General features: G+C 44.2%; 1 protein-coding gene across 1 annotated transcript in view; it reads left to right on the top strand.

Annotated features, from left to right (window-relative positions):
- The window catches only part of LOC143030265 (NAD(+) hydrolase sarm1-like), a 722505-nt gene that overhangs the window by 159597 nt on the left and 540408 nt on the right, over window positions 1–22500 (top strand). The window contains exons 2-3 of the mRNA XM_076196001.1: window positions 2289–3354; window positions 5981–6154. Coding sequence (XP_076052116.1) covers window positions 2959–3354; window positions 5981–6154 — 570 coding nt within the window. The 5' untranslated portion in view covers window positions 2289–2958. The remainder of the gene's footprint in view (window positions 1–2288; window positions 3355–5980; window positions 6155–22500) is intronic.

Raw genomic sequence — 22500 nt, 5'->3', positions numbered from 1 at the left:
AACGTATGTTAGTGTAAGACGAAGCAAGTCATAAAAACCTGTATGACCTTGGTCGTAAACACGTTTAGTAGAACGTGGATGTGAACGTGGTTGTATTATTTCTCGTTTTACAGTTTTACTAAATTTCAAGAAAGAAAACGACCATTTCTTAACGGGTACTAATATTATTGGAACGTTTACAAGTATTTTTGGGTCGTAGATGAAAAAAAAGACGAGATGAATGGCAACATGCGTGAACCGTTTGTCGTTTCATTCACTCAACATTCAACCGTTTTTCTTCTTTTGTATTTGACCTGGGAACAATTTCTGATATGCATTACATAACCATTAGTAAACCAGTGAAACTCACAATATGATATTGTACGTTACAAAACAATATTTACTGCACGTCCGTCTAAACGAGTTGGCCAATCAGAATGCACGTATCGGTATGACGTCACATGGCGGGAGAAAATTCCGGATCGCTTGGACACCGGTATCTGCTAGCAGAGATTGAAAGGCTGCTTTCGAGATCATGGGGTAACATTGTATAGAAAATGTTTTTCGTTTAGTGCTAATGGAAAAGACAAGCATCACGTCGGTTGCATAATACACTGCGTTCATGACGTCATCATTAGTTCATTGGTTACGGTTTTGATTTTTTAATACATTTTATCATATAGATCTGATATATATATCAATCGATTTTTTTCAAGATTTGAGAAAGAATGTATTTTTTTTAGATGATATGATTAAAGTACATACTGTTAATATTAATTAGAAGATTAATTTAGAATGTTTAATTTTCATGGAGGATGTTTTTTTTTTTCTTTTTATAAAAGATAGTGTTTCTTCCTTTGAACCTTCGAGCCATTTTCAAACATCGTATGAATGAAATTGTTCCTTTGATATGGACGAAAAAACAAGGAAATATAAATCAGACGGTAACTGCATTACTTCATTACCAGGACTGACTTTTTTCTGAATTTTTTCATCTAGGTGTTGTTCTTATTTTTTTGGATTTAATTTCTTTTCCATATATTAAAAAACACAAAAGATGTAGCTCCCTGAACCCAGTTAAACAAAACATTGTTTAACTTTATTGTTGTTGAATTTTGTTTATATTAGCAAAGTTAACTTCTATCTCAAATCATTGCTTGAGGATGCTTCACAATGACGGCTTGTAGTCTAAGTATCTATCCTAGTACTCGTATACAATTCTTTTTGTATAGTCCCTTTTGCACTTAGGTAGCAGACAATTGACTTGTAGTACAAAAAGGTAAGTTTATATATATATATTAAACTCAAGTGTTGAAAAAATGAAACATGACATATCATGGTGATGAAATTGACTTCTTGACTTATGCATGAAAAATGTATGAACATAGCAAAATAACTAATATACCAGCATGATAAGAAATTTGGGCGACTGAAACTCACGTAGACATTGACAACATAGAATCAACTTTAGGGTCACGTGAAAATATAAACTAGAAAAAGAGAACTTTGTTGGTTCTCTTCCGCAAAGTAAAACTTGCAATCCGGTGGTTCTTGACCATTTTTCTATTAAAGATATTCTTTGCCTCCATGACCACTCAAAACGGTTACAATACTAAAATAATAGTGATGATGATAATAATGATATACTAAAAATCATGGTAATAAAATAATTATAATTATAATGATAATGATGATAGATTAAAACGAATAAATAAATGTGTGTGTACTTGTTCATTCTCATATATACTTAGTGAAACGAATACTCTCTCCTCTGTGCTCCCTTGATAATTACTTACTCCACCTAAGGGGGCGTAATCCCCATATTTGGAACCACTATACGGTTTGTATTACACGTGGAGCACGAGAGACTAATTTCAACCAAGTATTATTGTTTAATTGTTATATATGAAGGTCGATCGTTAATGCATTCTCAAAAATCGCCAAACTACTTGGTATATTTATATTTTATTTGTTTATTTGTTCATTTAAATGTCTGTTTAGTTATTAATTTACCATGTTGGTTTAGCAACTTGGTGGAATTTCCTAGGGCTCAGAATCATGCGGCATTCTTTTGTGAATGGAAACTAATTTCTACTAAAAAAGAATACTGTTATGATTCTGAACTTCACAGGAGATTCTACCCTCCTTAACCCGAATCTCCTCCTTATCATTTCTATGATTTGAACGCTTTGGTGTGATAATAATTCAAAGCATAGAAGCGCGAGTTGTCTGTGAGGAAATACACAATTTCTTCAAGATTATATAAAACTTTGACGGACTTGACGATAATCCAGTTTTCTTTGTTTCAGATGTTTTGGAAAGTGGCGGGTTCCCTGCGTAGACTTACGACAGTCGTGGCTGCAGCAGCAGCCGCCGCAGCAGCAGCGGCACCAGCAAACCTCCTCGGCTTCAAGAGTAGGGCTTAGGAATATCTGAGGAGCCGAGCCCCAGGTACCAAATCATGTGCCACCACCGCCACCACTAGAACCGGAACTAGTAGTGGAAAAGAGTTGAAGAAGTCGTTGTCTGGAGTAGCCTCTGGCAGGAGCTGAGAAAACCACCCGCTAGCTTGAGTGGCACCTGGTTGCAGTGTGGGGCAATTTTCGGAAGGAGTGGCTAGGAAAGGGACCTTCCAAAATTACCTAAAATACTTGTGTTTAGATGGTCACTGTTTAACTGCGGGAGAAAATTTAGCGTGACTGTCTCGACCGTAGTGTTCTAAAGTGGTGTCCGGAGATGGTTATTTAAACGTGACTTTTATCATTGTCGCTGTTATGTGTTTACCAAGTCGTGGGGCATTTTGGATGCATCGGACAGGTCCCACGATCATGCTTTTGGGCAAGTCTCTCGCTGCTTCTGCCGCTGTGCGCTGACGGTGCTCCTGTTTATATTGTCGTCATTGTCGCCACTGGCAGGAGGGCGTCAACCCCTCCCTCCCGCCAAGGTTGACGTCCTCGTTGTCGTCACCTGTTGCACCAAATGTCGACTTCAATCTTCATCAAGTCCTTGCGCGACCACAACTACAACTACAACAACATCCGTCGCAACTCACAGCAGCAGCAGCTCCAGGGCGGCACTACCCCGGGATGCGGAACTCCGTCCAAAAGTGGCTACTCCTGCTGCGACTGTGCTCGAAGGCACTCCCGCTCGTCCTCGTCCATGGGGAGCGCAAGCACGCCTAACCTGGCCAGCACGCCCTGGGGCGGCGGCGGCGGCGGCGGCTCCACGACAAGCCCACCCAGCCGCCGTGTCCTCACTGAGAAGCTGCTGGTGGCCAACGAGGCTAACGGGGTGACGACAACTCGAAGCCGCGCCCTTTCCTCCTCCCGATATCGCAATTACAAGGGCACGCCCAGATGGGGACTCGACGGGAAGGTGGGTAGGCCATTATTACATGTGTCATTCTCTATTGGCCCCTTCTTTCTCCTTTGGCAAGTTGACGTCAGCAAGTCGTTTGGTGTTGCTCAGACCATGAGCACAGTAGCGAGTGATTACTCAAAATTGTCTTAGAGCTGTACAATCAAACGTATTGCCAGTACTGGCGAATGCTTTCTTCCATCAGGAAATAGAATTTTACTTGGTTTTCTAGTTAGATTTATCTGGTGTACTGGGTTTATCACATCCAAACCCTCCTATACATCTTCCTCCTCCCTTCCTCTTCTTCCTTCTTCCCTCTTCCTTTTTCTCTTTCTCCTCCTCCTCCTCCTTTTCTTTTCTCTTCTTCTTCTCTCACTTCGTTTTCTTCTTCCTCATGCTCTTTCAACTCCTACTCTTCCGTTCCCTCCTCTTACTTGCCCTCTCCCCACCTCCTCTCTCTTTCCCTTCTCCTCCTCCTCCTCTCTCTTTCCCTTCTCCTCCTCCTCCTCTCTCTTTCCCTTCTCCTCCTCCTCCTCCTCCTCCTCCTCCTCCTCCTCCTCCTCCTCCTCTGCCTCCTCCTCCTCTTCCTCTCCCTCTTCTTTTTCCGCTTCGTTCTCCTCCTCTTCCTCTTCTTTTTCTTCTTATTCGTTTTCCTCTTATCTCCTCTTCCCTTCCTCACGTTCCTTCTCTTCTCTTCCCTCTTCTCTTCCTCCATTGCTCTTTCTTCTCTTCTCTTCCTCCTCTTCTCTACCTCCTCTTCTCTTCCTCCTCTTCTCTACCTCCTCTTCTCTTCATCCTCTTCCTCGTTTTCTTTTTCTCCTCTTCCTTTTCCTCTTCTTACCTCCTCCTAATCTTCTTCCTCCTTCTTTTTCTCCTCTTTCTCCTCTTTGTCTTCCTCTTCTTCCCTCTTCCTCCTCCTCTTCCTCCCTTTCTTCCCCTTCTCTTTATTTTTTTACCTTTTCACCTCCTCCACCTCCTCCTCTTCTTCCTCCTTCTCCCCCTCTTCTGTCTTCACCTTTTCACCATCTTCTCTTCTGCCTTCATCTGGTCATCTTCTCCTCCTCTTCCTCCTTCCTTCTCCATCATACCTATATCACCTGCTCGCCTTTCTCCTTATCCTTATCTTCTTCCTCTTTTTCCTTACCCTTCCTCATACTGAATCTCTTCCTCTGCCCCTATCTTATCATTTTCTTCCCTTTTTCATCACTCCCTCTCCTATCGTTTCTGCTTCTACTTCCACGTCGTCTCTCTCGTTTTCATCGTTTTCTTCTTTGTCTTCCCCCTCCTCCTTTTCCATCTCATTTTCCTTCACATCTTTTTCCTTGTCCACCTTGCCCTCATTTTCTTTCCTTTCTCCTACTCTTTTGCTTTTCTCTATCTTCTATTGTATATATTCAAATAAGTGGGTGGAATAGTATTAGCTGATAATTCGTATAATTTGATAATTATAGGAAAGAGGTTGGAGTTTTAAATTTTTTAGATGTGCAGAGTGTTGTTCAAACAGAGTAAGTCACAAAGAGGAAGATGACCGAGAGATGCGAGCGAAGGGTATTTGGACTGTGGAGGGAACTTAAAGGTGAGGAGGCAATAAGTAAAAGAGAATAATTGAAAATGTTAAAAAAAAAAAAAGCGGAGGAGCTGTAATACAAGTAGACTGCGAAAGAAAAAAATATATATATATAAACGAATGATGGGATGAGGTGATTATAGGTGAATATGATATGTAGTATACAATATCTAATATATATATATATATATATCAACAGTCCATCGGTTATGATGAGTGCGGTGTGAAGAAGTTGTTTTTTTTTTTTTTTTTTTTTTTTTTTCTGATTGGCAAGCTCTTCTGTGGGCCCTTAGTTATGCCTTTGCGCGGCAAATATCTCCGCATAGGATACTCTGAAACTGTGTCGTTGTTGGTAGGGTGTGTGCGTGAAGAGTTTCGTGTTTTCTTAAGGTAGGACTCGCGACGTTTCAGCTCTACAGCTGTTTTGGATCCATTGACATTTTGTCAGTTATATATAATATAAAATGTATAATAGACAGTATACAATGTATAGTATATAATGTACAATGTATGATATATAGCATATAGTATGATATATAGTATATATATATATATATATATATATATATATATATATATATATATATATATATATATATATATATATATATGTATATAATAACGTGTGAGTGTGTGTGTATGTGTGCGAAGGAGGAAGGAGGGGTGGGCTGGGGGGGATGGGATTGTGTACTGCTCTTCTGTGTGTGTGTGTGTGTGTGTGTGTGTGTGTGTGTGTGTGTGTGTGTGTGTGTGTGTGTGTGTGTGTACGTGATTGCATGAGTATGTGTGTGTGTGTGTGTGTGTGTGTGTGTGTGTGTGTGTGTGTGTACGTGATTGCATGAGTATGTGTGTGTGTGTGTGTGTGTGTGTGTGTGTGTGTGTGTGTGTGTGTGTGTGTGTGTGTGTGTGTGTGTGTGTGTGTGTGTGTGTGTTTGTGTGTGCGCGTGAATACTTGAGTGTGTCTGTGTGTGTGCGCGCGCGCGTGGGTGAGTGCGTGCGTGTTATATATGTATATACACAAATCTTAACTTATCGAAGTGGAATCCATTATTTTGATCTCCTTTTTTTTTCCCGCAGTCGCGGCGGTCGACCTCGTCCGATTCGGTGGCTTCGTCGCGGTCTGACCGTGACCGCGACCACCCTGAGGCGCCACCGCTGCTTGCGCCGCGGGCCGAGCGCCGCGAGAGCAGGCGGCGGGGCTGTTGCCAGGAGAACAAGGAGGAGCACGAAAACACCTGGAGGAAGACAAAGGTAAGTCTCCATTTAGTGGCTTTCTACTTTTCTTCGCTGGTGGCGTAACCGGAAGCCTGCTGGTCTCGCATTCACTTAGTTGTGGGTTCGAATCCCGCGCACCTCTGCGATTCCCATCGATGGCTGTTACTTGTCCTCAACTACCCAAGTACAAGGGGCAAAGGTGACAGCTTCGACTTCGGCTCTTCAGTGCCTCCTGGCGTAAATTTAAAAAAAAATCTTCGGTTTTTGGTGGTTTGTGGTCTTCATGTCGTTGTATAAATAGCTTGTTTAATGGGTAAAACTGTGTGGGTAGGGTTTGTTTAAAGTTTTGTACCGAATAGTATAATAGTATTCTGGCTTGTAAAGTCCTTGGCTGTAGGAGCCAATATTACACTATAAATGCAGAATGTGAACATTGGTATGGCCGAACTAAACGGTTTATATTCACTACTATATGGCGAAGGAGCTCTACTTCATTAGCTTATTTTAATCGAGTTTACTATACGAAAATAGAAAAGTTTACTGCAAAAAAATTCCCTTAAATTGAGAGCCAACAGAATATTAGGTTTCATTGTTAGGCCGTTTACGAATAAAAGTGCAGAGGTAATTATCATAATACCTGGTAGTCTGTGGCACGACGATGAGGCATACTAAAACACAGGATGTGTTTTAATCGTCTCTTTATTGAAACTATGATTATAACGGAGCTAAAGCTACTACTCGCTACTAGGGAGAACACGGATGTGGGAACTTACTTTTGGGCAGAAACGCGTACTCCTTGTATACAGCTGTTCTCTCTCTGGGATCCAGGGGCCGAAGTGCTTGCCCTCTAATCTACGCGGCCTTTGCTTGCTCTGGGCCAGTCTACCCGCTTGGGCAACTCGCCAGTCATCTCCCAGGGCAGCAAATCACGTGACCCAGCCTAAGTGGCGGGGGGCGGAGCCAACCCCTGAGGCACGCCACGCCTGGCACCAACATGGGTCAAGGTGGCTGGCATCACGTGGGTCCGAAAAGTCCGCGAAGGCTCGTGTGGTGAGAAGAGCAAAAACTCACGCGAAATACACGTGGGGAATAGACGCCAAACTCACCACAGCGTTAGACTAATCGTTGACTATGCCGTACAATTTTGATCTCCGTCCCATAGAATTATCAATTCACTAGATTCAGTACAGAGGAGAACGACCAAACTGATACATGGGCTCAGAAATGTACCTTACGAGGGCAGACTTACGCACCTTAACTTTCGCCATCTGGAAAGACGAAGAGTGCGGGCTGATGTAATAGAGGTGTTCAAGTGGACCAAAGGCTTTAACAAGGGTGATACAAACAAGGTCATCATATTAAGACAACAGGACAGGACTCGCAGTAATGGATTTGAATTGGACAAATTTAGGTTTAAGAAGGAAATAGGCAAGAACTGATTTATCATTAGAATGGAATAGACTTAGTAAACATATAGTAAGCGCTGAAACTATCGTTTGCTTTAAGAAACGGTTAGACAACTTCATGGATAGGGATGACAGGTAGTAATAGGCATGTAACTGCGTAGTGTAAGAATTATGGTCTCTTGCAGTCTCCTTCATTCTTATGTTCTTATATATCTCTATTACTAAAAATCTGTGACCCGATCGGTTTTCCCCAATCCGTTAGAACCCGGCAGAATGCGGACACGCTGACCCCTGTCCGAGAGTAAAGGTCTATTCGATTTTTTTGGCAGGGCCCGACGTGATTTCAAGGGCACGTGTACATTCAACCTGTGAAAGATGCCTGAAACTTCAGCAGTAATGAAACGAAGAAACCGCCATTTTTGGAAATGGGTTACAGAAACGAAAAAATAACAAAACAGCACCTGTCGAAAAAGCAAGTTGTGTTTTTAAAACGAGAACATGCCGCTAAATTTCCAACGTTATATAAAACTTGTAAGGATTTCTCCATCAAGGAAATCAATAAAGTCATTTCATCGTAAATTTTTTGTTGTCTTATAAATAAAAGGCGGTTTCGTGACTGTCTGTCTGTCTGTCAGACTTTTTTCTCGATTCGATCGATCGACTAATTTCGATTTCGACGACTCAACCTTGAGCCGTGGACGATCATCGTTAGGCCCATGGACGCTCATCGTTGAGTCATGGACGATCATCGTTGAGCCCTGAACGATCATCGTTTTGCAATTGACGATCATCGTTGAGCCCTGGACGATCATCGTTGAGTAAAGAACGATCATCGTTTAAGCCATGGTGTCGAAGTTCTCGAAGCTGCCGAAGTTCTCGAACGTGCCGAAGTTCTCGGAGGTGTCGAGGTTCTCGAAGTTCTCGAAAGTGCCGAAATTGTCGAAAGTGCCGAAGTTCTCGAAGGTGCCGAAGTTCGCGAGGGCGCCGAAGTTCTCGAAGACGCCGAAGTTCACGAAGGCGCCGAAGTTCTCGAAGTCGCCGAAGTTGTCGAAGGTGCCAAAGTTCTCAAAGGTGCCGAAGTTCTCGAAGGTGCCGAAGTTCTCGAAGGTGCCGAAGTTCTCGAAGGTGCCGAAGTTCTCGAAGGTGTCGAAGTTCTCGAAGGTGCCGAAGTTCTCGAAGGTGCCGAAGTTCTCGAAGGTGCCGAAGCTCTCGAAGGTGCCGAAGTTCTCGAAAGTGCCGAAGTTCTGGAAGGTCTCGAAGTTCTGGAAGGTCTCGAAGTTCTGGAAGGTCTCGAACTTCTGGAAGGTCTCGAAGATCTCGAAGTTCTTGGTGTTCGTATTTCTTCCGAGGTTGTAGAAAATTTCAAGAAGCACTATTACGCAGGCTACAAAAATTTTTGTGGTAATGGTGGAAGAGGACACAGGCAATACCAGTTGTACTATTTAGAGCGTAGGTTCAAGACATTTAAAAGAAAGTACCCCAATCGTGGTCAAGGTTGCACGTTGGACACAATGCCTCTGCCCGTTTCCAGGGGCGCCGAAACGGAGAAATGATAATTCGTATTTGGACCTATACTTTTATTATGACAGAGACCAACAATTAAAGATTAGAACTGCCCGTGTAACACGAAAGCGAAGCGAGCGATCCGCGCAGCGGGTCTTGCCGAAGGCCAAGCACCCCTGGCGTAACCAGGACTGGCGTAAGCCAGGTGCTTGTAATAGAACATTTTGTAATAGTCATGGGCACGCACATGAAATTCGGGTCGACATTGGGTTGGTATGTATGTTTCTACCTTGTAATTACGAAACTCCGAACCCAGCTAGACATCACAAATCATTGCACGACAGTCATAATCGGATCCAGTACCTTGCATTTTGAAATTTACCTTAGATGAATATAGTCAAGAGGAGAGCTTAGGCAAGTTTTTGTACTCCTTTGGGATATGTGGGAAGCGTAGGAAATTTTGAGATTAAGATCTAAGAAAATGCATTTGCAAATAACGATCGTCTTATAATCGCGGTCACATTGACAGTCAAAGAACTTCGAGAGCAAGTTCCAGTCTTCAGTACCGGATGAAAGAGGGAAGTGACCCGTTCGTTCTTCTGTACTAACACAGGAAGCTGGATGTGGGAGTTATAAACCCCATATATTTAGATATGTTAGCAAAGTCTTTTATTAGTTGCATTTTTTCCACAAATGAGTCTCAAACTCACTCATCACTTTTAGGTTATACGAGTATCTATCCCCTAAACTAAAAGAAGAGTAATGACGGGCTCTTTGCCCCTTAGGGAATGAGAAACTAAATTAACTTGCCATTTCCTGGTCTCACTCTGTAACTTGCATAACAAGATTTACCTTTCCTTCACTTTCCTTCCCTTTCCTCCCCTTCCTTTTCTTGTTTTTTCCCTTCCCTTCCCTTTCCTTCCCATTTCTTCTTTCTTTTTCTTTCCTTTTTTCTATCCTTTCACTTCCTTTATCTTCATTTCTCTTCCCTTTCTTTTCTCTCCCTTCCCTTCCCTTCCCTTTCCTTTCCTTCTTTACCCTTCCCTTGCTTTCCGTGTTCTTACTTAACTTCCTTTCCCTTCCCATTATTTTCCTTCCCTTTACTTCTCTTCACTTTTCTTTCCCTGCCCTCTCTTTCCACCCCCTTCCCCTCCCAACTTCCACTCCGTTTCACTACCCTCCTCTCCCTCCCCTCTCCCTTTCCTTTCTTTTCCTCGCCTCCCATCTTCCACCCTTCCTCATTCCACTCGCCATCCTTCACATCCCACTCCCCTCTCCTAACTTCCCGCTACCCTTCCGTCCCCTCCCCTCTCCTCCCCCTACTCCTCCCCTCTCCTCCCCTCTCCCCCCTACTCCTCCCCTCTCCCCCCTACTCCTCCCCTCTCCTTCCAACTCCTCCCCTCTCCTTCCAACTCCTCCCCTTCCTTCATACTCCTCCCCTCTCCTTCCTACTCCTCCCCTCTCCTTCCTACTCCTCCCCTCTCCTCCCTACTCCTCCACTCTCCTCCCTACTCCTCCCCTTTCCTCCTGTTCCCTTTCCTTTTACCTTTTTTCCTTTCCTTCCCCCACCTCCCCTCCCTCCCATTTCCTCCTATACCCCATACCTCCTTCCCCCTTTCATCACCTCCCCTTACTTTTGTTCTCTTCTCTTCCCCTCTCCTTCCTCTCAACTCGCTTCCTCTTCCACTCCCCTACAACTCCCATACCACTCCTCTGCCCTCCCGCTCCCCTCCCGTTTCCTTCCCTCTTCACTCCTGCTCCTGTGCCACTCCCCTTCCCTCCCATTCCACCTTACCCCCGCCGCTCCCCTTCCCTCCAGCTCCCCTACATCTACCTTCCCGCTCCCCTCCCGCTTTCTTCCCGCTCCCCTCCCGCTTTCTTCCCGCTCCCCTACAGCTCCTCTCCCGTCCCCCTAATGCTCTTCTCTCGCTCCCTTCCCGCTCCCTTCCTGCTCCTTTCCTGCGCCCCTCTTGCCCCCTCCCTCCCCTTCTTCTCCCTTTCCCTTCCCTCTCCCTTCCCTCTCCTCTCCTGCTCCCTTCCCTTCACCTCCCGCTCTCCTGCCGCTCTCTTCCCGCACCACCCCTCCCCTCCCGCTCCCCTCCCTCTCCCCTCCCGCACCTTCCCGCTTTCCTTCCAATCCCCTCCTGCACCTATACGCTCCCCTCCCGCTACTGCTCCCCTCTTCTCCCACTTCTCCCACTTCCCTCCCCTCCCCTCCCCTCCCCTCCCCTTTCCTCCCGTTCTCCCCTCCCATCTACTCTGGTCCCTATCCTCTCGCCTCCAACAACGATTTGCCAAAGGAATGTCACACGGTAATTATGTGAATGAGACTCGTATAGATCGTTAGATTATCTGGTATCTTCCTGCATTGGAAAGGGGTAGAATTAAGGAAAAATAAAATACATCTGTCTGACACATGCAGTTGCAACATAACTTGAAATTACTTTATGTAAGTTGAGTACATTAGGTAGATATTCAGTTAATTTGATGGGAATGAATGTCTCGTCGAGGCTACCAGTCGTTTTAAGACGAATTTCCAGAAGCTTCTGGTCGATGTTAATTGATGGCCTTGAAGATTTATTTCAAAAGTGTCACCCTTCTTGCAGCAACAGTTGCCAGCGTAGGGATGGGACGGAGGCAAGCCTGGGAATTTGCCTGTCCCCGCAAGCGCATTGCCTTGTTTGCGATGATTAATGGCGAAGTTAATGCTTTGGTTGCCGTATTTGGAGAGCCTCGACTCCACAGGAACCCCCGTTAGACCAGCCTCTGTTACCAATGGACTGGTTGATAGTATACAGTAGCCATTACTACAAGTCTCTTTATTCAACGAATCCGAATGTGGTACCGGGTGTTCTGCGTTCTCCTTTCTTTAGAGCCAGGAAGTTCGCTTAAACTCTCATTCCCAGAAATGTACGTCCATCCAAGCATGCAGAGATCTCCAAAAATTGGGAGAGGAGTTGTAGTAACGTAAGTGAATTTCCTCCAGGAAGCATATCCCTGTGGTGAAATAATGGTAAGTTGCCAATAACCTTAATAGCACATAATGTTCTGGATGAATTGAATAAGAAATAATCTCATCAAAAGAAACGGATGGAAAGATGATCTCTGTGTATTTTTTGTGCTGAGGGTTGGCAAAAAAAACAACTGAGGAATTCGCACGTTGGTCTCTCCACTTGCTGTGCTTGGCGAGTGTGCGCGTGGTGTGATTGTGTGCGTTTGTGTATTCTTATGTACGTAGAGCTCTTGTGTGTGTGTGTGTGTGTGTGTGTGTGTGTGTGTGTGTGTATTTGTGTGTATTTACCTAGTTGTATTTTACGGGAAGAGAGCCATGTATGTGTGTGTGTGTGTATATGTATGCGTGTTTGTGTATGTATGTGTGTGTGTGTGTCTGTGTGTGTGTGTTGGGGTGTGTGTGTGTGTGTGTGTGTGTGTGGTGTGTTTACCTAGTTGCATTTACGGGAAGAGAGCTATATGTGTGTGTGTGTATATGAATGTATGTGTGTGTATGTATATGTGTTGTGTATGTGTGTGTGTGTGTGTGTGTTGTGGTGTGTGTGTATGTGTGTGTGTGTGTGTGTGTGTGTGTGTTGTGTGTGTGTGTGTGTGTGTGTGTGTGTGTGTGTGTGTGTGGTGTTGTGTATGTGTGTGTGTGTTGTTGTGTGTGGTGTGTGTGTGTGTGTGTGTGTGTGTGTGTGTGTGTGTGTGTGTGTTTATTTGCCTAGTTGTATTTTACGGGAAGAGCTATGTGTGTGTGTGTATGTGTGTGTGTGTGTGTGTGTGTGTGTGTGTGTATGTGTTTACCTAGTTGCATTTTACGGGAAGAGAGCTATGCTCGTAGTGTGTGTGTGTGTCTGTGTGTGTGTGTATTTACCTAGTTGTATTTTACGGGAAGAGACCTATGCTCGTAGTGTGTGTGTGTGTGTGTGTGTGTGTGTGTGTGTGTGTGTGTGTGTGTGTGTGTGTGTGTGTGTTTGTGTGTATTTACCTAGTTGTATTTTACGGGAAGAGAGCCATGTATGTGTGTGTGTGTGTGTGTTTGCCTAGTTGTATGTTACGGGAAGAGAGCTATGTATGTGTGTGTGTGTGTGTGTCTGTGTGTGTGTCTGTGTGTCTGTGTGTGTGTCTGTGTGTCTGCCTTCATGCTGTATTTGTTCTCTAATTCACGGGTACATGAATGAATGCAGACTCTGAACTCACACCGTAACAATTCTTTGAAGGTTTTCTAACTTGTGTTATTTATTTATTTATTTATTTATTATTATTATTTTTTTTTTGTGTGGGTCCGTTACCGTTACATGTCGCCCGACGCTGGGTCGCAGGTACGGTCGTTAGTATTTTGGGATTCATGTCAGTGTAGTTGAAAACCAGATTGAAGTTTCCTCTTGTCATATATTCAGCTATTACTTGCTCTGCGAGGTGACTAGGTATGATTACCTCTGTCGGAGCTCGAGGATTTTTAAGACCGTATGCTCTTACTGCCTTTACGGGTTGACTAGTGAGACTCGAACCTCCATCCAGCTCCTCGCCTATAGGCCTCAGCTATTACTTGTTCTGCGAGGTGACTAGGCATGATTACCTCTGTCGGAGCTCGAGGATTTTTAAGACCGTATGCTCTTACTGCCTTTACGGGTTGACTAGTGAGACTCGAACCTCCATCCAGGTCCTCGCCTACAGATCTAGGCGCCCTAGTTTGTTCCCCCCTATTGAAGGTTTATAGGTCTCTGATAAATTTTTTTTAGCCAATTTTCTAATACTTTACCTGGATGAATTCCTCATTCAACGTCGATCTTTATGCATCGTATGGTATTATATTCTACTTGTCGGTTTTGATCCCATTGGTCCATTCATAGGTGGCGATAGATGACGGGAGGAGGAATATACAGCGGACGTTGTATGAGTTAAGAAAAGAATTTAAGAACCGGGACCGAGCTATGTAGGGAAGGGGAGGAAAAGTTTGAAAAGAGAAAACGGGTGTGGGATTGTATGTATAAGGAAGAATGGAGGTGTGCATTCTTGGATTTGCAAGGTAGGTTAATGAGATGTGTGTGGGAGGTGGATGAAGTAATATAGGAGGAGGGAGGGGGTGAAGAGAAGAATGAGGTGTGCATAAAAGGTTGTAGTGATAAGAAGAGAGAGTGAGGGTGGAGGCCTGTACTTTGTTTATTAATGTTCTATTGTTGATGCGAGAGATGAGAATGGCGCAGGCCAATCTATGTTCATCTTGGATGGCATGAGGTCGGGGTGCCGGGGAAGTGGATAGGATTGCGCTTGGCACACAGGATACTGTAGGAACGGGGACACCTGTGTTGTGGACGGACACAGGGGACGCAGAAAGGTCGTGGAAGAGTTGGAGCTCATCTAGGAAATAAAAGAGACGTAAATAAGGGGTTTGTAAGCAGAATGAGAAACAAGATATTTGTATTGAGAGGTCTTGAACCTGGAACAACTTATTGCGGAAAGGGATGGGTATGTAGGCTTAATGAAGTGAGTTACCTTGGGGAAAGACCATTTAGGATGGGTAACGGTAGGAGCTGGGTGAATATAGGAGAACAGAATAAGAATTAACCTGCCAATGGAAAGTAAGTGAACACTGTTGGATGGCGTTGCCACGGAAAAGTTGAGTGGATGAAATGGGAGGGTCGCCTTGTAATGAAGCGTAGGGGGTCATCTAGTTTCGGCTTTCCGGCCCTGTTATGGAAATGCTCTATCTTGCTGCATTACTTCTGACCAGGGCAGTGAGTGGGGAACAGGAATGACCTTTTACCCGAAAGAAGCTAAGATATAGGGACAACAAATGGGTACTGGAAAGGTGTAAAAAGGTGTGTAGTCTGGTTGTATGCCTTGGTTGGACACCCGCCTTACAAAGGGGAAAGGTACTTTTGGTATATGTATACATAAATGTATATATATAGTATACATTTATGTGTGTATGTATGTACAGTATGTATTTGTGTATTTATGTATACATGTATATATGCATGCATGTATGTACAAGTATATACATATATATATATATATATATATATATGTATATATATTATATATATATATATGTATATATATATATATATATATATAATATAATATGTACATAAATATATATATAATATAATATGTACATATATATATATATGATATAATATGTATATATATATATATATGTATGTATGTATATATATAATATATATATATATATATATATATATATATATGTATGTGTGTGTGTGTGGTTGTATACATTAGATTGCACTAATGTCGTAACACATTGGTAAAATTTAAACTTAGAACCTACTGTCGGTGGAAAAAGATAAAAAGTGAGAAGATTGTTCCTGTATATTTCGACCACTCTCTGTGGTCCTCTTCATTGGATTCCGGACTGTATTACATCATTAGCAGTTAATAAAATATGTTCAAACATTATTGGTTCCAACAACGATCACCCTACCTAGGGTATATTCACCTGTGTCTTCCCATGTCCCCCTTCATGTACCTCTTTACTATGTATAAATTCTTGTACTATACCTTTGTAATCATTCTGCTGAAGAGGACCACAGAGAGTGGTCGAAATATACAGGAACAATCATCTCACTTTTTATCTTTTTCCACCGACAGTGGGTTCTAAGTTTAAATATATGTATATATATATATATATATATATATATATATATATATATGTATATATATATGTATATATATGTGTGTGTATATGTATATATACATATAGATATATACATATATATAGATATTATATATGTATATATATGATAGTAAACACCTGATGTTATGAACATATGGTACACGGTATATTTGAAGGGGTAGGCACACGGGCATAAGTAAGAAATGGAGGTTTCATTGGAGTGGCACACGATAACAACAGAAACGAGGGATAGTAAATGATAACAAGTGGCTCTGCATTCCTCCCGGAATGGAAGTTTTTCTCTGAACACAAAAGAATCTTTCGCAATTCTGGTGCTGCTACAGTTCATAAAATATTAACTCCATATAAACGTGCAGCACATATCCCAAAACGGGGTTTAGGAAATATAAAATTCTTATGTAAATAGATATATCTGAATAGCATGTGCTCTCTTACAATTCGAGAAAGATTCCTCTTCTCAGATCCATCACACTAGAGGACTTAACCAGCAAGTATCTTGGAATACTGTCCCACAGGAAGAGAAGGATGGGCTAAGAGGAGAGAAAGAGTTTGCACAAAAGAAGGAAGGCCACAGGAATAATGGAGATGGGCAAAGGTAAGAGCGTGCATTAAAAGAAAATCGGAAATGATGATGGAAGAAAAGGATTGAATGCATGGTATAAGGCAAATCTAACGCTTGAAGTAATTTAAAACGAGGCAAATTTAATTTCGGACTAAAAACACGATATTGGGTTTGTCAGTTTCTTTTTTAATTTGATTCGGAGACGAACAAGTGGACGTCAGACAGTTGAATTATTTATTAATTCCTGATGGGGCCTCAGTTCATTCCATGACCACATCTATGTGATATTACTACAAAGTTGCAGCCCCATCATGCGCGAAAAACACATATGCGCTTATATACAGACATATCTCGAGGAAAACTTTTTAAGCGAAGATATGACGGTCTCGGGATTTAGGTTTTGTGTGGGCTCGCATGCTGTAGGTATCTATGACATCCTGCGGTAGCGTCTGCCCAGCGTCCTCAAGGATGCTGGGTCCATATTATATGGTTTTGGACGCCATCAGAGGAGGCTGGAGAGTGAGCATCTTTCTCGTCTCCAGAGCAGATACAGGTTACCAATTCAGCAACTTATTTTCTTCTGAAATTACGATCTTTATCTTGTACTTTGCATGTGATCATTTTTGTTAATTTTGTAGCTTCCAACTCATTAGCCTTTGTTAATAGTTCACGACTTATCCACTTTAATGAATCTTCTCAGGGTCGGTCCGCTTGAGTGCGTCTTTCGTCACTTCAACGCTGAAGAGTACGTCTTCAGTATGTTATGATATTTGCATGTTTCTCCTGAAATGTTCGAATCGCGTGATGAGGGTCGCCGCTACAAGAAGGCGCCCAGCATTCCAGCCAAGTAAAGTCGAGTCAGCGCCAGTAATTGTCTCGCTCTCCTTGTGGAGTTTTACTGCGACGCACTTTTCCTCGTCTTAAAAAAGTGCCAAAGGCAGTAGGAACATTGGAGTAGGAACATTAACAGATTTAGCCAATTCTTTTACTACCGTGATGGTAGCCTATTTGTGTTTCGCGCACTAATAAGGTGTCATTTAGTCGATAGATAAAGAGCTTAGGTTTTGAGTCAGAGTCTTATCATCTATCAGATGACCCTCGTGAGGCACGACGGAACACGCAGAGGAGGGAGCCGCTGCAGGGCGTGATACAAGATCGTGGCGTCAAAAAAAAAAAAAAAAAAAAAAAGTCCATGTGATTTGGGGCACCGAAACTGTGGCCAAGGGGTCATCTCACCGTCCTAACTCCGAAACAAGGAAATTTGTAAAGTAACGTAGGCCACCGAATATTATTCTGGCTGCCGCCAGGCGATTTCATTAAACTCGTTTTACTAAGCCAACAGGGGCCTCTGGTCCTGAAGGGATTAACCTCTGTGATGGACCCTAACGAGTCCAGAGGAGGAGGAACCTGCTCAAGTCGGGTAAGGCAGAGGTGGAAGAGTGAACACGAGGGGGTGACCAAGGATGAGATGGATGGATGGGGTAAAAGGGGCAATGGGAAAGAGGGGAATGTCTGTTGAGGAAGGAAGGGAGAAGACAGAAGATAGGGGTGTGTGGAGAATGGTTGTGTATGGATGAAGGTGTGATGCATGAAAGGGAGTGGGTCAGGGAGTATGTGTGAATGATATTTTGATGCAGCCCGAAGGGATTTCTCCCCGTCTTCCCTTTATTAGCATGAGGGGACGGAGAGAGGAGGTCGTCGATTAAATGGAGCGTACTTGGTGTGGGTATGCTGTGTCTTGGTACATTGTTTCTGACCCAGGGCAGTGGGCGAGATGCAGGGATGACCCGTCATCCAGGAGGAGCCAAGAAAAGAGGGAGGGAGGGGTGGCGAATGGGAGTGGAGTATGTGGGGATGAAATGGGTGGGAGTGTATTTATGCCTTTGACTTTGGCTACCTCCCTTGTAAGGGGAATAAAGCCTTTGGTATATGTATGTATGAGCTTTTGTTGGTCTTTCATGCTATACAAGCAAATCTTCTCTGTCCATTTTTACATACTTTTCTCTGATTCAGATATAATGATGCCGATTCTCTCTCTTCGCTCCTCCAATGTCGGAAAACCCAGTTTTCTCAATCTCTCCTCATATATTTTGTTGCTTAGACTTGTGATCATCTTGATAGCCACCTATTTGCATTCTATTTTCCTTGTAACTTTCTTTGAGTGTGGTGACCACACCATTGCTGCATAATCTAACCTAGGACAAGTCAGACTTTCAATAATCTTCATCATATCTATTCCATGTATTGAAGTGCTGCTCTTATATTCTCAAAAAATTCTATTTTTCTTCTGCTATTTTCCTTATAGTACTTTCTAAAAGTAGAACCTCCCTCATTAAAATCCCTAGGTCCTTTTCCTACTTCGCTTTATCTATTAATCAATTTCCCATTTGATATATTTTATATTTTGGCCTTGTTCCAACATTTTATTGTCTTAACACGTGTTTGTTTGTTTGTGTGTGTGTGTGTGTGTGTGTGTGTGTGTGTGTGTGTGTGTTTGGGTATTTGTGTGTGCGTGCATGTATGTATGTATGTATGTCTATATGTATGTACGTATATATGTACTGTATGTATGTATGTATATGTATGCATGTATGTGTGTACACGTGTGTGTGTGTGTGTGTGTATGTGTGTACACGTGTGTGTGTGCGTGTGTTGTGTGTGTGTATCTATGTATATGTGATTCACCATGGCCTTGGATCACGTGTTGGACTCGTGATCGACAGCTATTTCCTTTCCGGAGGAGAGCATATATATATATATATATATATATATATATATATATATATATATATATATATATATATATATATATATATATATACATATGGCCAATCTATGGGTAATGTTGTGACCTTACACGCACACACACACCCAACTCCCCGTCCATGGTAGTTGGAGTAACGGCTCATAGCGCAGCGATACTGAAACTTTCAGCCCTGGGCGGGATTCGAACCCGGGAACTCTACCACTGCGCCATCGAGTGTGTGTGTGTGTGTGTGTGTGTGTGTGTGTGTGTGTGTGTGTGTGTGTGTGTGTGTGTGTGTGTGTGTGTGTGTGTGTGTGAATAATCAACCTCTTCGGGAGCGAAAGGGCGGCTCCACGTACAAACCGGATACTTATGGTATAGTTGAGGACATAATACGAGACAAAGTGCACCAGTGTGATATGACACTTTTCTCTCGTCTCAGGATTCTCCAAGAACACAAAGCACGAGCTTCTTCCTCCTCCTTATAAGGGGAGGTGCCCTGCTAAGGGACGCTCCCACCTCCACCCATCCCACTCCCATCCATCACCCATTTGTATTCAAAAGTGTTATAGTATAACATTATCCTGTATAAAGTGTTGACACATAGATACATGTACTGCCCCGCACCGCTACATTGAGGTACTAATGTTTAATAAGATCATGCATGACAAAAAGTCCGTTACAATCATTCATTTGATCAGAAAACGGGATTATTATCCGGCACCATGTAGTGTTAGTTGACTGCGCGAGATGCCAAGGACTAAATAATTCAAATCTCTATCAAGACTAATTTGAATAGTTACACGAGAAATTTGCTGACGGTTTTGAGACTTAGAAGGCTCCTCTCATTTGAGGACAGAGCCCATCCTCAAAGGAATAATTGGTCTCTCATCGTGATTGCCTCTGCCGACATCTCCACTTTCTTCATCACCGTTTCCATCTCCATCTCCATCTTCATCATTTCCATTGTCATTTAATGCGATGACCCCAGTCAGCATTGCTGGCCGTCTCCTCCTTCGAGGCTTTCGTCAACATCCTAACTCTCCACGCCACCTTCATCCTTCACTCAAGTCGCTGCCTCCCGCCCGCCCGCCCGCCCGCCCGGTCGTCTTGCTTCTCTCGATACATATCTCGTTGCAAAACGCCAACCTGTGTCTGAGAAGTAGTGTAACAGTAAGTGACACTGTCACTGCAGCTGATTATGGCACTGTTGATGACAAATGTCCCTCCACCCTGACTTCCCCCGCAAGTTATCTTGGCGCAGAAGAAAGAAGAGAAGATGGAGGAGGAGGTGGAGAATTACGAGAAGGAAGAAGAGTAGGTGGAAGAGGGTTGGAGAAGGAGGAGGGGTTGGAGGAGGAGGAGGAGGAGGAGGGGAGGAAGGGTAAAAGGAGGTGGAGGAGGAGAAGGAGGAGGGGTAGAAGTAGGTGGAAGAGGAGGAGGAAAAGAAGAAGGGGAAAGAAGAGGACCTCATTCTCGCTGCCCTGCATTCTGACACCGCGGCTGCTTGTGCTTCATCCCATCTCCGATCACTCGGGAAGATGACATCACCACCTCATCCCTCGCGACAGCCACAAATATCTCGGCCGCATCATCCCCCACTTGACCCTACGGTATTTACTGAGGAACACCAACATCCGCCTATGCCCCCACAGATGGACTCTCCTCTTAGATTCTTCGATTCTCCGCATACGCATTATTTTTGCCTGTCTAACTTATCCTGACCCTTCGTCCTCTACCTTCGACGAGCTTACCTAGCCTAGTTAGTAGTCCGCCAACGTTCTGAGCACCAGCCATCACACCCGCTACCTCTTGGTCCTCTTTGTTCCACCAGGGCTACGCCCACCTCGTAGAAGCCCGAACCCACAATGCGGCCCATTCGTTTCTGCCACGACGAGACCATCCACCAGTTCCTTAGTGGGAGAGACACTGCCAGGATCTGTAAACTGGGTTCCTCTTTTAGGAGAACTGAGGGAGATCTCAGGTAGCGTAGTCGTGCAACGTGTGCCGCAGGAGGATGTGGCCTACCGACACAGTGGAGGTGCATGCGTGCATGAAAGCTTGGTAATGTTAGGCCTCATACCAACATCACCAAAGTTGATATAATTCTGGACTTTTTATATTTCTCCTTTTACATTGTCATCATCTATTATCTCTCGTTTCAACAGCTCTTCAACTACTGTTTCTACTCCTCCTCTTCTTTCTCCTCTTCTCCTCTTCCTCCTCCCCTTCCTCCCTTCTCCTCCTCTTCCATCTCCTATTTCCCCTCCTCCTCCTCCTGCTCTTCCTCCTCCTCCTCTTCCCCCTCCTCCTCCCCTTCTTTTTTTCTCCTCCTCCTCACCCTCCTCCTCGTCCTCCTCCTCTTCCCCTCCTCCTCCTCCTCCTCATCTCCTCCCCTCCTTCTTTCTCCTGCTCCTCCCCTTCTCATCCTCATCCTCTTCCTCATCCTCCTCCACATCTCAACCACCACCTTCTACAACTCCGTCTTCTCCTCCTCACTTCCCCCTTCCTCCTCTTACTCCTCCTACTACTACTACTACAATTCCATCTCCTTCTACTTCTTCGCCTCCTCCTTTTTCTTCTGTTTCACCTCTTCCTCTTCCTCCTCTTCCTCCACCACCAACTTCACCACCTCCTCCACCTCCGTCGCCGTCTGCCCCTCCTTCTCCTCCTCCTCCTCTTCCTTCTTTTCCTCCTCCTCTTCCCCTCCTTTTCCCCTCTATTTCCTACCCTCTCTCTCCTCCTTCACCTATGTCATCCCCGCCTCTGCCTCTTACTCCTCTTCCTTCTCCTTCCCCTTCTCTTTCTCCTCTTCCTCCTCCTCATCATCATCATCTTCCTCCTCGTCCTCCTCTTCCTCCCCTTCCACCTTCTCTTCCTCCTCCTCCACCTTCTCTTCCTCCTCGTCCTTCTCTTCCTCCTCCACCTTCTCTTCCTCCTCCTCCACCTTCTCTTCCTCCTCCACCTTCTCTTCCTTCTCCTCCGCTTCCCTTTCCTCCTCCTCCCCTCTTTTTCCTGCCCTCTTTCTCCTCCACCTATTCCCTCTTACTCCTCTCCCATCTCCTTCCCCTTCTCTTTCTCTTTCTCCTCCTTCTCCTCTTCCTCCTCTTCATCTTCCCTTTCCTCCTCCTCCTCCTCCCCTCTTTTTCCTGCCCTCCCCCTCCTCCTTCATCCACTGTATTCCATCCCCGCCGCCGTCTCTTACTCCTCTTCCTTCTCCTTCCCCTTCTCTTTCCCCTTCTCTTTCTCTTTCTCCTCCTCCTCCTCGTCCTCCTCCTCTTCGTCCTCCTCGTCTTCGTCCTCCTCGTCTTTGTTCTCCTCCTTTTCCCCCTCCTCCTCCATGTCCTTCTCCTCCTCCTCCTCCTCCTTCTCCTCCTCGTCCTACTCCTCCTCTTCATCCTCCTCATCGTACTCCTCCTCCTATTCCTACTTCTACTCCTACTCCTACTCCTGTTCTTCCCTTTCTCCTTCCTTTCCTGTTTTTGTTTCTACTCTTTCTCCTCTTCC

The sequence above is a fragment of the Oratosquilla oratoria genome, chromosome 1 (assembly GCF_046742065.1).
Source record: "Oratosquilla oratoria isolate Oo_2021 chromosome 1, ASM4674206v1, whole genome shotgun sequence".
NCBI lineage: Eukaryota > Metazoa > Arthropoda > Malacostraca > Stomatopoda > Squillidae > Oratosquilla > Oratosquilla oratoria.
The sequence above is the reverse complement of the archived record's forward strand: the minus strand, read 5'-3'. Positions and strand labels throughout refer to the sequence as shown.